Raw genomic sequence first — 15,103 nt, 5'->3', positions numbered from 1 at the left:
AGCCTCCTCTTCTCCAAAGCAAACAATCCCAGTTCCTTCAGACACTCTTAAGACTTGTACTCCAGACCCTTCACCAGCTTTGTTCAGACTCCTCTGCAGGTTTTACTTTGCATGGAGTAAATCAAGACTAGGCCAAAGAAGAAATATCACAGGGGACTGGGAAGGTGCGTGCTGCAATCTATTTTAAACCACTCAGTAAAATGTTGAAGTTATTTTCAAACACATCCTTCACCAATAAATGTTAAGTTTTCATACTCAGCGAGGAACAGCTTCAAAAGAAGAACTTGACAGTAGGTAGGAGGCTGGTGGAGGCCCTAGTGAGGATGGGCAGGCCCATTAGTGCCCTCCAGGGTCTGTCACCCTTAATGCCCGCAGTACCTGCATTCAGTAAAAGATACTCAATACATACAATACTGTCTTTATACTAAGCACTTTTTCAAAACAATCTATTCAGTAAAGACTTGCGTCTTTCAGAATAGCTTTCAGTATGAAGTAGAAATTGGAAAGCAATCATGACTTGCATTTACACATAAAAGCAAAATCACAAGCATGGCATGCTGTGAGAGGTCAGATTAGGAGGACAGCCAGCCTTTGTTTAGAGAACATATTCAGTTTTTGAGCATTACAGTCTACATACTCAGTAGGGAATAAGCTACACTTGAGAATGAAGCATTTTAAAATATGCAGATTAACACCCACACTTAATATCAGACTGCCAGAATGTCTCACCCACACAATCTTCCTGAATGCACAACGAACCCATTGCTCTAATGGGAAAAATTCCATAAATTGCCATTAATTTTTGTTGACTGGTCCATTAATGAAGAATAATTGTCTTTGTAAAAATATAATTATGCAACTTCAAATTCAAGAAAAATATAAACATAACTTCATTTCTAGAATAAATATTTTCAGAAATTAATACGTTTCTTTTAAAGATGTCATTACCCTTAGCTCTACGTTTTTAACTAAGAGAATTCCTTTCGTTCCTTTAGTTTTCCCAAAGAGATCTTGACTGTCACGTATTTCACTGCCACAGCAAATGTAGTACTTCTGCAGTAAACATACAGTTTGAAAATAAATTTATTGAAATTAATGTTTTTCTTTAATTTTATAGATATTAGAGATAAGCCTTCCTGACACTCACATACGTATTTACATTTTGTAGTTTCATTCTGTCTATAAAAGGGATAGTTTCTTTTTCAATATTAATTCTCTTTCATATGATATATATGCTTAATTTACTTGTGTGCCCTCTCTCACTCTTCTTTCATTTATTAAAGTAATGAATCACTAGGTTTTTTTTATCTGTGTGTACCTTTCCTCAGTTACACACCTGCTGAATTGTGCAGTAGCTCAAGTTTTACATTCTTGGAAGAGATTTTACCCTCAACAAGTCTTGATTCTAGTGAAGTACAGTTTTTACAATTTCAAACAGAAAATTGAAGATTTTTTAATACCAAATTTGGGAGCAAATTTCTATATTGCTGTTATAAATTCTCATGTTACCCTTTGAAAATTCATTAACTGTCTTGAAACTCTAAATGACAGGAGGCAGTTCCATCATTACATATATTTTCCACTCTTTTGTGCTATTCTTGAGCACATATTTTTCATAAAATCTATGGAGTTCAAAGAGTTTGCCTAGGTTAATGCAAACATGTATTCTAGTGTGTATAAAAATGTGTCCCTTTTCCAAAGTACATAGGCAAGTAATTGAAAGCCTCTTTTCTTTCAGAGGTCTTTCAGGCCGTGCTCTTCACTGCTTGTGCCAGCATACCTTAAATTCTTTCCCTCATGTCTATTAATGCTGGATAGAAGAAATTACTATTTTGGCAAGAGTCTGTGTTGGGAAAATTCAACAAACTTTTAACAAGCATGTGTTATATATAAAATCATAGTCGAAACTATGAAAAGGCAAAATTTTGTTTGGAAACAGTGTCCAAGAGAGGACAAGGAGTTGCAATGGCTGCCCAAATCTTCCTGAGCTCAGAGGCTCAGAGCAGGCAGAAGTTTGGTTTTCTGCTGAACTGGACACTTTTAGTTGCTCCCCTGAGAATGATCTCAGGTTTTGATTCCTTTTGGTATCTCTCTTCTAGGCACCAATCTTCAAACTGGAGCCTGGCCAGCCAACAGGACCTCTGCAGGCAGAGGCCCAGTCTCTAAGGAATATGCTCCTCAGGCTGAAAAAGGTTGGTTGACTTATTCAGCACTGTAAAGAATGCAAAGAATAAAGAATGTGCACCTTTATCCTGATGCTTAAAAATTTTCCTCCCCTTCCTTCCTTCCTTCCTTCCTTCCTTCCTTCCTTCCTTCCTTCCTTCCTTCCTTCCTTCCTTCCTTCCTTCCTTCCTTCCTTCCTTCCTTCCTTCCTTTGTTTACTGATGATGGTTCAGCATACAAAATCAGTGCTGGAGGTATACCAGAACTCAGTTTTCTCTGTCCCTGCCATGTAAGTGAGCTAATCACTGGGCTGCACAGATAGGCAGACTTCCTCTTGCTCTCTCAATTAGGTTTTTTGGGTTTTTTTTGTTTTGTTTTGTTTTTTTAATAGTAGCAAAAATGTATGTAAGTACTGCAATTTTACTTTTCCCATGAGACTCAACAGAAAAGACTATGGTAAGATCGTTCTCCCATGAGGCAGATTAAAAGAGTGTTTTGTAGGATTGGGAAGGAGGTAAACAACCCATCTCTTTCACAAATAAAGAATCTATATGATATTTAGATCTTGACTGTGTGATATAACTATTAGGCTCTAAGTTATCCCAGAGAAAAGTTTAGCCTTGATTCAGCCACATCCTAAAGGAAGCAGTAGCTGCTGCTGCTCTTTTGGCAGGAAGCAAATCCCATCAATAAATGCTAGGTGTAACTGGGATTCAGATCTCATGGGGATTTAAGCATTCTGTTCTGTTGTCTAAATACTGGCTTCCTCTAGCTACCAGTTGAGTGCCTCAGCATGCTTTTAGCTGCAGTGGGGTAACCCCAGCATGTACAGAGAACTGTGAATAGATATAACTGCAGCATCCATAATTGTATCTACAGTTATAACACTTAAGAGCTTCTGTAGCTGCCACTTCGTTGAAGTTGAGTAGTTTTTAATAGCAGATGTGAATATTGTCTTTTAAATTCAATTTAAAATGTATTGTAGATGATGATGTTCCATGTTGGCTCTAGTCTTTAATATTGATTTTAATAGAGAAAACGTATGCATAAAATAAACAAACAACAGTTCCACAACTGCAAAATAGAGATAGGTTAATAGGACCTTTATACAACCAATTTATCACTTCACTACTAAAATGAAAAGCTCTCTTTCCATCCTGTATGATTTAGTTATTAAGTAACCTTGCCTGACTTACATTCACAGCCTTTTTTATGCTTCTCGTTAAGGTAAAAATTCTATACATTATATTCAAGTTCTTTGAAGGTGGGTCCTAGGAATGGTGTTGACTTTAAATCCTCTAAATACTTAAGTACATAGCACGTTGCTTTGTAAAAATATGTGTGTGGATACACACATGCAAGCCTGCAAATAGATGTATGTTTCACAGATTTGAATTTAGGGAAACGAAAAAGATAGTTCACAGCATGGAAAAATTAGGTACAAAGCCTTGTTAGGGAGACAAGATTTTAAAGACAGAAGATTTTAATTCTAATGTTTTGTGGATTTTTTTGGTGGGCGTGGATCATGATGCTGTTCATACATCAATATTTGGTATTAGAATTTTCACCTATTGGTAAGATCACTGAATTATAGGATCACAGAATGGCCTGGGTTGGAAGAGACCTTAAAGATCATCTAGTTCTAATTGCCTCCCCCACCGTGGGCTTGCTTCTCATTAGATCAGGATGCCCAGGGTTCCATTTATCTGGTCTGGAATGCCTCCAGGGATGCAGCACGCTCAGCTCCTCTGGAAAGCCTGCTGCAGGTTGCTCTCTTCTGCTTACAAAAAATGAAACAAAATGTACTTTACTTTGAGAGTATGGAAGAGAGAAATTTAAACTTTGTATGCACTGGAATAGATCCACTGTAATGCAGGATAACTACAGCCTGTGATGATGGGGATTTTTCTTAATGAAAATGCTGTTTGTATCGTCTGCCAGATTAAATTGACTCTTTTCAAGAATAATTATTCTAGACCTCAGGAAAGAGCTTAGCAGGAAAAAGAGCAAACAAACAAACTAACTAACTAAAAAGGCTTAATCACGAATCCTCCCTTTTCTCATTTAAAAATAAATCAGTGCAGCATAAAATACCTATGCTCATAGATCAGAAACTTCAAAACTCGGGTTCTTAACTGAGCAACTGTGTGTTAAGACTGTATGGATGTTGACAGCATTGAGCTCCCAAAATCTGACTAAATTAAATATTAGCTTAAGAAAAACTTTACTGTCTTGATTAAATTTGTGTAGGGACATCTAAATCTAAGTTTTGATGGTGGTAGTGAAACAGCAGCTGGTTAACTAACAGGCATAGGCTAGAGGAGGCAGCAATTAAAAAAGGAAATTAGGAAATGAAGTAAATACAGTTTTCATCAAGTTTTCTTTATTTCATGGCAGTGAGAAAGCATTTAAGCCACATCATGTCAACAGGTAAAAACTAGACGAAGATAATATTCTTTCTGATCTTTTTCTCAGAGGGAGAACAGGCCGCTTTCCACCCACTGGCTATTTGCTGAAATACCCTCTTGCGAAAAAATGTCAACAGGTATTTTGAAATCTAATCTGAAATACTCAAATATTAGAAGTCTGATCCAGGATTTGGGCAGAAACTTATCTCAGAATAAAATGCATGTGAAGAAATTACGAAACCAGTTAACTAGATGTGAGGATATTTTGAACTAAATTAACAAAGAGATATTACAGTTGGTAACTGCTACTGACATTTCTACTGTAGATTCCTAGGGTTTGATATTCTACCAAATCATACCTGTAATGGGACTAATAAATTCTGCTTGTATTTAACCAAAGCAGCATTTCTGTTTGTGGAAACTGCATCATTAGGATTCATTAAAAGGCTGATCCTCAAAAGTGGTAGAAAATCACATTTAAAGTGCTGCTCAGCTTTTCCAGACCAAAGGAGTAAAAAGTGGAATATGTTTACACAGGTCAGTGAACTGCTCTGAACTTAAAACTTTTGGGGATACCTCAGTATATTTTGCAATGGTGAATAAGTGCAAAGACAGAGTGTACATATAATCTGGTTTTTGTTCTTCAGCTGGAAGAAACTGAGCTGCTGTTGGCTGCTCCAGGGATCACTCCTGAACTTCCAGTACTGAACTTCCAGAAAGTTTGAGTAACTCTGAACAAAGCCAGCTCTTCCAGAAAGAGAGAGCTGAATTTGTACGCAGAGGCTTGAACAGAGCCAGCTGACAGAACACAGAACAGGACAGGGTGCTCTGCCCTCGTCAGTGCTCACCGGCTGGCATGCCAACAGCAGATTTTATCAGCAGCAGCTTGATACTTGACTGATCAATGATTGAAAGAATGGATAACCTCTCTGCTAGAACTCTAACAAACAGAAATCATCAGGAATTTCTTAGAGGGTTTTGTTTGTTTGTTTGTTGGGTTTTTTTTTGTTTTTTTTTTTGATGACCTGTTAGTAAACCAGTTGTTTAGTTTTCAGGTAAATGTAAAGAACATTTTGAGAATAATACCGTTCAAATGGAAAGCATCACAGGAAATGAGAAATACCCTCAAGTGAGACCAGATCCTCTCTCATTCCAAGCAGACTGCTGATTAACCTATTCGTTACACTAAAGTAGTGAAGCATGAGGAAACGAATGAAGTTTTCCTCATTTTGAGCTCATCATTACAAATTTGGCTCTGCAGCCACAGCTGTTTTTTCAGAAACCGAACAGCTGAGAAAAAGAGGCCAAGTAGAACACAATACTGATTTCAATTGCAAAGAAAGCCAGCAGGTAAGAGCATTGGATATTCTTCATCGCTCTGATGAAAACTCAATCACTAAGTAAGGCAGAGCCCAAGCTGCAAGATATCGCGATCACTACAATTGAACATATTTTATCACCAAAATTAAACATACTCAATTATGTGAAAGAAAAGATGAGGACACAGGCTTAGTAGTGCAGAGCTATCAGTCCAAAGGGCCATCTAGGTTGGGCAGCTGAGAAGCAAAAATAATAGCACTTAAGCATTTTCACATGCTTGTTTTCGAAGCAATAAAATTTTGTATGTTAATTTTATGGCAATAAACAAGAAGGAAGAAGAGGAAAAAATTTAATAGATATTGGGAAAAAAATTGGAAAAACTCATGGTGACAAAATGATAAGGCTTTAAGGCATGTGAGTGTAAGTTTGATATCTCAGCATAATTTTCAGGTGATATTGCTGATTAATAGCTTCTTTTAAACAGACCATGTCAACACAGAGAAGTTTTCTTGGAAAAATAATTACCAAACAAATTAAAATGAAAGAACGTTTCAGTTCACCCTGTGCTTCACTTTTTTCAGACTGTGTTTCAGTCCCCTCAGGGACTGACTAAAGGAGAGGATGAACTGACTTTTCTCTATTGGTCTTCCATTGACATCGGGAGGACTATTCAAATAGTCACATAGAATATGGTGTTCAGTGAGCAGCCAGAGATATACTCATTTACTCTGGTTGTTATCTGACTCATTATTTCAATGCCAATATACAAACTGATTTTATTTCTTACAGGCTTGTCTGCAAGAAGACTAAGCTGATTCTGCTGCTAGTTATCTATATGGCTGTCAGCTAAAAGTAGTGTAAACCCACAGCTGAGATAATTTCCATCAATCTTAAACTGACACATTCTTAACTGTCTATTTCTGGGTGCTGTCTACACAAACATTCCTAAGGAACAGGTACACTTCATGACATTAGGCATACTGAAATTTTGGGGGAATAAGTTTCTAGAATCATAGAATATCCTGAGTTGGAAGGGACCTGTAAGGATCATTGAGCCCAGATCCTGGCCTCACACAGGGCCACCCAAAAATCAGAGCAAAAGTTAACACATCTGTCTGTAAATGTAAATGTAGGTATGGGACTTTTAGCAGCACAGGTCATCTTATTTTTCAGTGTGCAAAAAAAACTATCCCCAAAACAGCAAGAAAAATAAAAGGACAATGTTTTTCTGGCCACATCTTGAATATTACCAACTGTTTTCAATCCTCAACCAAGTGAGTAGAAACAGATTCTGCAGACAACAGTTTGCAAAACAAAGCCATCCCTGTGCATCTGCTAATGAAACCAACAGTTAAAAATATTACGTCCCTAAAGGGAGCATTTTATTTCTCAAGAAACCTCTGGCCAATAGCAATGCAAACGTAACCTCATCCTTAGATACTTATCAAGATATCTGAGCAGTATTCTTTGGATCTGTATAGGTAGTTAATTATGCTTTTTACTCAGAGTACAGAGGCTGCACTGATCTGATGAACAGACCTCACTGTAGAATGTGCTGCTCTGTTTTGATGTCAGAAACAGCCCATGCCATGCAGACAAGCTGCTGACGTGTGACTGGTCAGCTGGAATCCTCTCTTTCTCTGAATGCTCTTACATTCCAGGTCAGCTTGGGCAAAACATTACAACTTATTTTTGGAAGTATGTGAAATAATTATTTGTTCAACCTTCAAGTTCAGATTGGTTTTGTGAATTTGTGAAAATTCATGTGTTCAGTCTTTACTGTGTACCAAGAATGAATGCCTATAGAAGAGAACGACAAAGCACTTACAGCAAGTTAATGATGTATTTAGAGAACTGTCATGTTCTAGATTAAATCTCCAGTGTTTATTAATTGGACAACAAGCCTTACACAGTATGATATATCAAAACATAAAGTCTGGTTCTCTCATACTGCTGGAGATGTAAAATAAAGGAAATTAGTGGTTGCTTTGGATCAAGTTCTAGGTACACTGCGGCCATTCATCAAGAAGAGACTTCTAAAGGCCTGTGGAAAATATTGAAGCATGTCAGGAAAAACCTCTAAGAACAATAGAGGAAGGACGTGGAAGATATTTTACAGCCTTGTCCTGCATTTAAATAGATACTTAAACAGCACATATTATGCTGGATTACGTGAAGAAACATTCTGTCTTCTATCAGTTACCGCTGAGTAAATTAAACCTACAATGAAGAGCTTAGAATAAACACTCAGATTTTGAAATCAAACAGAACATACTCATTGCAAATAATCATTTTACAAAATAAGTGTAATAATAAGTGTAAGGGCCTTTAAGTGGAAGAAAGAACTTTTTCTTTCTAGTGTCCACCATTATTCAGCAGCTTAGAGACAAAAACTTAAGCACGCTCTAACTGGCATGGTTCATGGCAGTACCAGCCAGAGCCTAAAAAGCTGCAGCTGTGTTACATGGCAGACCCCAGCCTTGGCTTGTGCCGAGTTCCAGTCTCAGCAAGAACTCGGCCCTGTATGGTGTACTATTACAGGCAGATCCATCACACCCTGCTGCTCACTAATTCCAGCCAGAGCAGGTAATTTCATACACTTGCACTCCAGCATTGATCATCACACCTCTGCCATTTCATCCATTTCATCACAGCTATTTACCACCAACTGGACTGGTTCAGCTGCTGCCCCAGCTGTCTGGCTTCAAACACTCAGCATGTGAAACAAAAACCCAGCTCTGTCACACAGCATATTATTTTCTCTGAAGAAGTGGCTGAACAAGGATGCAGCAGAGCCCACGGCAATCCCCAGGCTGCGGCTGCCACCTCCTGGACTCCTTGGGTAACCACTCCAGCCAGCCATCCTGCCGAGTAAGCAAAATTGCCTGAACAACTCTGATACCTTTTGGAGTTCTTCCAGTTTGGAGTAATTAGATTTACATTCAGTCATTAATTTTTCCTCGTAGCCAGGTTAGTAGCTTGTTGAGATTCTCCTTATGCTCATTTACACTTCCTTATCAATTTAAATTTATCTCAAATGGAAGTTCCCTAAAACTGAACATTCTTCCTACAAAGCCACTTTCCCGACTTCCTTTTCATCAACTCTTATTATTTTTTCCATCATTCATAGTCTTGGCTGATGTTGCAGTTCCAAATATAATAATTAAAAAATTATTATCTTGAGGCTTATGTTGCATTATTACTGTATCATATAGATTTCAAAACACACACATAATTAAAAGTTACCAATAATACTGGCTAAGCTAAAAAACAATATCAGGATAAATGACTTTTTTTGATTGAAAAGAAAAAGGAGTAGAGAATTACTTACAAGAGACACAATTGCCTTTGTTTGAATCATTAAACCTCTTATGAGTTACTGAGTGTTTACAACACAAGTCAGAGACTTTGAACCACCCTCCAACAATGAAGTACTACAGAAGACAGTCTTGAATTTCTTCATGCTATCACAATACTTAGGAAAAATAAGCAAGAAAATGCTCAACAGCATGTCATAGCTGATTTTTCGGATTTCTTTTCTCTTCTGCATTACCTAATAACATGCTTGTTAAAAACTGAAACAGGTGTCACCCTATTACAGTGCACTGATGAAGAGCCATAGAAGCACAAGTCCACAGAATTTTTTATTAAAATAACACCAGGAAATTGATGCAGTGCAACAAAATTTCAACTCATCTTAAAAAAAACAAACAAACAAAAAAACCCAAACAAACAAAAAAAAAAACCCCAAAAAACAACTTTAATCCTTAAGCATGGAAACTGCATTCCAATCCTGACACGACTGACATAATGCAGAAACAGAAATGCTGTATCCAAGACAACGAAGTTAAAGATTGGCATGTTGGGCGAGGAATGTTCTTATTCTTTGTAAGAGTTCTTTCTTCACACTGTCTGGTACTAAGGCTGAAAAATACAAGAAAGCAAGAAGTAAAAAACAAACAAACAAACAAACAAAGGAAAACCACACTAATATTAACTAGGTTTCTTCTGGCCACAGTCAAGAAAATTGAAAAAGTCTTAGGGAAACAATTATTCAACAGTAAACAGGATATAGTGACCAGAAACTGGTTTGCTAATCCTGGGTACTTCTTCCTTTCACAAAATTAAAAGCAACAATCTCAGCCATGACGTAAGAGTAAGGATCTTCAGTAAGTTGAAGGCCTATTTTTTAACACTGAACAAAGTTTCTCCCACTAACACCAAAGCTTATTAGAGAGTTCATGAACTACATAAAGAAGATCACAGTATCTTAAGATTCCATATGTCCTGCATTTATATGCACTGTCCTTTGTTCTTTCATTCCAGTACCATTAATCCAGAAATTCCATTTAAAAGAGAACTGGAATTTTGAAACAACTCTGCCTCATACCCAATGTTTTCTTGGGAGCATTAAATCAATCATAAAGACAGATACAGACTCGTGACTAAATAACAATCTGTAGTAGTTTACACACACACAGTTCATTACAAATGCTGAAGAGCTGTTACTTAAATTACACTTACATGTTTTATTCAGAGCTAACATTCAGATATTAACATTTTTCCTTGTATCCAACATAGGCAGTTTCATAGTACTGCTTTCAAAATATTCTTGCAATACAGGTAGTTATGTTTATTAATGTATTATGATGTCTGTTTTTGTGCTTTCTTACCTCTACCTTTGGGAGTGATTTCTGCCACCAAATCATCAACAGTAACATGCTCTAATCCTTTTTCTTTAATGACATCTGGGGAAGACAAAATACATATTTGAAACCTTAACTCATTAATTAGAAGACAAACCTTGTGTGATTAAGACAAAAAGCACGCACTCACAGGTCATTAGGGAAGCCTTTAGCTCTTGACTTAGATTAGGTTATTAATTCACTTTTTCTACTGCATTGAACCGTGGATTAGATCTCCAATTCATAACATAGGTATAAGGATGGAAACCTACCACTACTGATATATCTGTCACCTCATAGCTTAAAATAAATTTTAGAAAGCTTAAGCTTAATCTGAACATTATTAATTGTGCATATTACTAGAAAGTTTAGTAGTTTACAAGATGGTCTGTTCATCTCATTGCTATGTTAACAATGTTTCTAAAGAGAAAGAAATGGAATTTGAAAAAGATTTTTCCTTCACAGAGGCAGTAATTACTTACAATTACTTTAAGCATTTTAATCAATATATTTCTATATATTCCAGCAAAGTTAAAAAGCAATTCTGAAAGAAAGATATAAATAAAATAAATAAAAGCTATGCTTATGATATCCTGTATCTTTAACACATACTGGTATTTAAATAAACTGTTTACTTATACTGTATAGAATGCTACTGAAAAAAATGCAAAAGTTCATGCTGAAAATGTCTCAATTCAAAAGCATAAACCTAAAATAAATACTGTTTAAAGCAAGTTTTAACTGCATATCAGTATGCAGAACTGGAGTTTGATGTGGAGTTTGGACTGCTCCAGCACTTCAATGTCCTTTCTGTACTGTGATGCCCAAAACTGAACACAGTACTTGATGTGAGGCCTTGAGTGCTGAGTACAGGGGCAGGATGACTTCCCTAGTCCTGCTCACCACTCCCTTCCTGATACAAGCCAGGATGCCATTGGCCTTCTTGGTCACCTGGGCACTCTGCTGGCTCATATTCAGCCGACTGTCCATCAGTAAACCAAGGTTGCTTTCCATTAGGCAGCTTTCCAGCCACTCCTCCCCACTCCTGTATGTTGCCTGGGGCTGCTGTGACCAACATGCAGGACTTTCTAGACTGATCAGCAGTAAAAACAATGAAAGGAAAAAAACAAAAAACCAACCAACACTCTGACCTTTCTACTGGAGGTTATTATACTCTTTGTAGGGATAACTGAATTTTATTTGCCGTCTCAGCAGATGCTGTTACAGTGCTAAGTACTAATGTAAGCCCAACTACTTCAACTAACTTTACAACAGCAGATTATAAAGTGTACAGCTGAGGTAGACAAACATTCCTTTCATTATCTGTACTATATAAATGGGTAATCTCTGGCAGTGGTCATCAGGCAGAAAACTGCAAGTGTTCATCATTTCAGCCTTCTTTGCAAATCCGTCTATGAAAGCAATCTAGCAAACACAGTCCTATAAGTGTTTGGTTGATAGACCAAATCAGAATTAAAGCAAAAGCTAAATGGACACATTATTTGCATAAGTTATTTTAGTAATACTCTTGGAGGTTTAAATACTATTCTTAAAACAACAGTTTACAAGTAACTAAATTGCAGTAATGAAAAACAGTTTTCTGAAAACTGAAGATTTAGGTGCCTAATGGTTCATCAGCTTGTTTTTCCTCATTTAGGTAGATTATTTTATTTTCATAATTGTTAAAAACTATTACAAATATACTCTTTTCTTTCCTGTATACAGATGACACAGTTCTCATACTTTTCTAAGCTGTGTACTACTCTCTGTTCTCCCTTTTCCTTTCTCCTTTTTTTATTCACCTGTAGCACAGAACTCATCTCCCTCTAAATAAAAAGCTGTATGGTCATGAATATTTAGTGTACCAATTCCAATACTTTTATAAGGAGCTTAATAAGTTTCAAAGTAGAAGAAAGTTTCAAGATTTTTTTTTTCCCTAAATACGGCAAGATGCTTTCTTGCATGTGAAACCAACTAACAGAGATAGTTTCCTCTTCCCTGAACATCATTTAAATTTACTGTTAGGCAGTAAAGCCTAAATGTAGAACCTTTACTTGGTCACAGCCACAGTTGCCCACAAAGGATGCTAGTTATTTGAGCATCATTACCTTTGCAATGTGCCTTCAACTGATCCTTCCAGCCACATTCAATTAACTTGGCTCTCAGCAAATCTTTAAGGCTGTTAAGGCAATAAACAAACTCGTTAGGAACAGCAAACATCTCTAACAAGCTCAAATATGTTTCCATTGCTACTCATAGCAGAATTTCCAAGACAGCAGCAGAAATGGCTGAACTGCATTCAAAGTTCATCCTGAATTACTACGAATTTCAGTTTACCATGTATGGTAAACTGTGAAAAGGAGTTGATTTAGAAGCTAAGCCTGTGAATCACTGGAGGTTTTCAAGGAACACATGGCAATTGGTGACACTATTCAGTGGGCAGGATGGTGAGTTGGTGGTTAGGCTAGATGATCTTAGTGGCCTTTTCCAACCTTAATGATTGTATGAACTAAGTCAATTTAGTTGCAAACACCAACTTTCAAAGTCAAAATATTTTATTTGAAACCAGAGCTTCAAAATAAATAAATTTTCCCTCCTCTCCTCTCTGAAAGAAGAATTTGGTGCCATTTATGTTGTCCACTGTCTCTCCAATAGCGTTTTAATTTGTGTTGGATAAGAAGGGATAGGGATCTTGCATCTTGGGGCAGCAAAGAAAAACAGTAGCACTTCTTCTTTTTATTTAAAAAAAGTGTTTTGATATTTCAATCTCAAATTGGAAATGAGAAACCTGACTGATTTCACAACAGAAATCTAGATGTTAAAACAAAAGGAATCTTTTCTACTAAATTGTATCAATTAAACTAAAAAAAAAAAAAAAAGCTGTAGTGCTTCCTAAAATTTTTAAGCATAAGAAATAAGAATTTAAACTATAAATGGACAAGATGTACAACCACCTACTGCAGTGATACGTGCACACCATACATTGAAAGGGAGTACTGAAAGCAAACTAGAAAAGAAGCAGTACTGAAGAACAGAAGAAACAAGATGAAAGTAACATATCCACCCTTTTTCCTATGAGCTAGTACGCCAGCTTATCTTGTACCATCCTGAATTACTGTAGCAAAATTCTGCTTTTCAGAAGAGATGAAGTGTAGGAAGATGCTGCACCAGGTACTTATATACATATAAATACACTGTCTATGAAATGCATAGAAGGAAGATAAACTGCTGCGAGAAAGCAGAGTAATTACACAGGTAACTTTCACTGCTTTCAGGTATTTCTCAACTAAAGAAATCAGAGTGCTTAGTTTCTGATCAAGCTGGTTTGTAGTACAGCTTTTAACATCCTGTCAAAACTCTACGGTTAAACAGGCCCCAGCACCATCTCAAGCAATGGCGTGCTTTGTAGAAGCTCTGTGAAGTCACCAAGGCAGCGGTTGCAGTGAGCAGGTAGCACAGAAACAAGTCAGTCTCCAAAAGGTTCCAGTAGGTACAGGGCTGTGTCGCGGCCTAGGAAAAAGTCTCCAACTTACACAGGTATAGAACAGTGAAGGAAATGCAGCTTTTGGGACACAGTGTTATAACTACACTTAAAGAAGAGAACTGGAAAGTCAAAAGCAGGCTAAAGATATCTGAATGCAGTGCGGGAAGACTGAGAAGACAACAAAAGGCTGAAAACCAGCTGCTGTGCCACACCGCGCCATTCGCTCCTTTGTCTTTGCTGGGGACACGCAGTGATTTGCACAACTGCCTTTTTATGCAATTCCCTGCATATTTCATTCCTTAACAAAAGAAGGCACACAAAAAAACTTTAAAAGAAATGAATGGGTTGTCTCACTCTTTATCAGAACACAGCACAATGTAACTGAAGAGAAAAAAAAAAAGGGAGGAAAAGGAGGGAAGGGAGGGAGAGCAATTTGTGTACAAGGCAACAGTTCTCCAACACAACATACTGCACGGAAAAAGCTTTAGAGTTTCAGGCCAACCTCTCCCTGTCCATCATTTTAATCAGACCTTCTCCCTTAAATGGTAACAGCAGACTAAAACTCTTCAGAAGGTAACGCTGTCATAAAGTTTTATATAACACAGAGTATCTTGGCATTCAGACATTTGAGGACTTTGGAGCTGAACTGACCCACGCACCCTACACGTTTCCGACGCTGAGGGCCTGTTTCGGCACGGACTTACCGCTCTCGCTCTCCTGTTTCTATCAGCTTCTGGTTAATGGTGGCTCTCATCTGGGCATCTTTGTTCATTTTGCAAATCTCAGTTTTCCACCACCCTGCACGGAAGTCAGGCTGACCGAGACGAGCGGCGCCAAGAGCACTAAAATAAATCGCAAGGCTCAGACCTACGCACGCGGGCAGCGCCGTCGGAAAGGAGCGCCGCGCTCAGCCCGCACAGCGCCGCCAGTCCCGGCAGCAGGAGGCGGCGCCGACCCACGGCGCACAGCCCGCTCCGTCCTCTCGAACGCGGGCGCCGCCGGGAAATGCAGTCTCCGCCCGGCTCGGCCCGCGGCTCCCGGCT

General features: G+C 37.8%; 1 protein-coding gene across 2 annotated transcripts in view; it reads right to left on the bottom strand.

The window, feature by feature from the left end:
• The window catches only part of ENY2 (ENY2 transcription and export complex 2 subunit), a 745,084-nt gene extending 730,063 nt beyond the window's left edge, over positions 1-15,021 (bottom strand). Inside the window, exons 1-4 of one of the 2 annotated variants that reach the window (XR_008211358.1) lie at positions 14,765-15,021; positions 12,685-12,755; positions 10,565-10,639; positions 9,600-9,815 (exon numbers count right to left, since the gene is read on the bottom strand). Coding sequence is in view for 1 of the 2 variants with exons in the window: in XM_052704436.1 (XP_052560396.1) it covers positions 9,739-9,815; positions 10,565-10,639; positions 12,685-12,755; positions 14,765-14,832 (291 nt within the window). In the remaining variant the exon portion in view is untranslated. Of the gene's footprint in view, positions 1-9,522; positions 9,816-10,564; positions 10,640-12,684; positions 12,756-14,764 lie in introns of those variants that run through there. The other variant, XM_052704436.1, reaches the window with a different exon arrangement.
• Between the last annotated feature and the right edge of the window lie 82 nt (positions 15,022-15,103).

Source organism: Tympanuchus pallidicinctus, unplaced genomic scaffold (genome assembly GCF_026119805.1).
Source record: "Tympanuchus pallidicinctus isolate F22 unplaced genomic scaffold, pur_lepc_1.0 scaffold5, whole genome shotgun sequence".
Taxonomy (NCBI): Eukaryota; Metazoa; Chordata; class Aves; order Galliformes; family Phasianidae; genus Tympanuchus; species Tympanuchus pallidicinctus.
The sequence above is the reverse complement of the archived record's forward strand: the minus strand, read 5'-3'. Positions and strand labels throughout refer to the sequence as shown.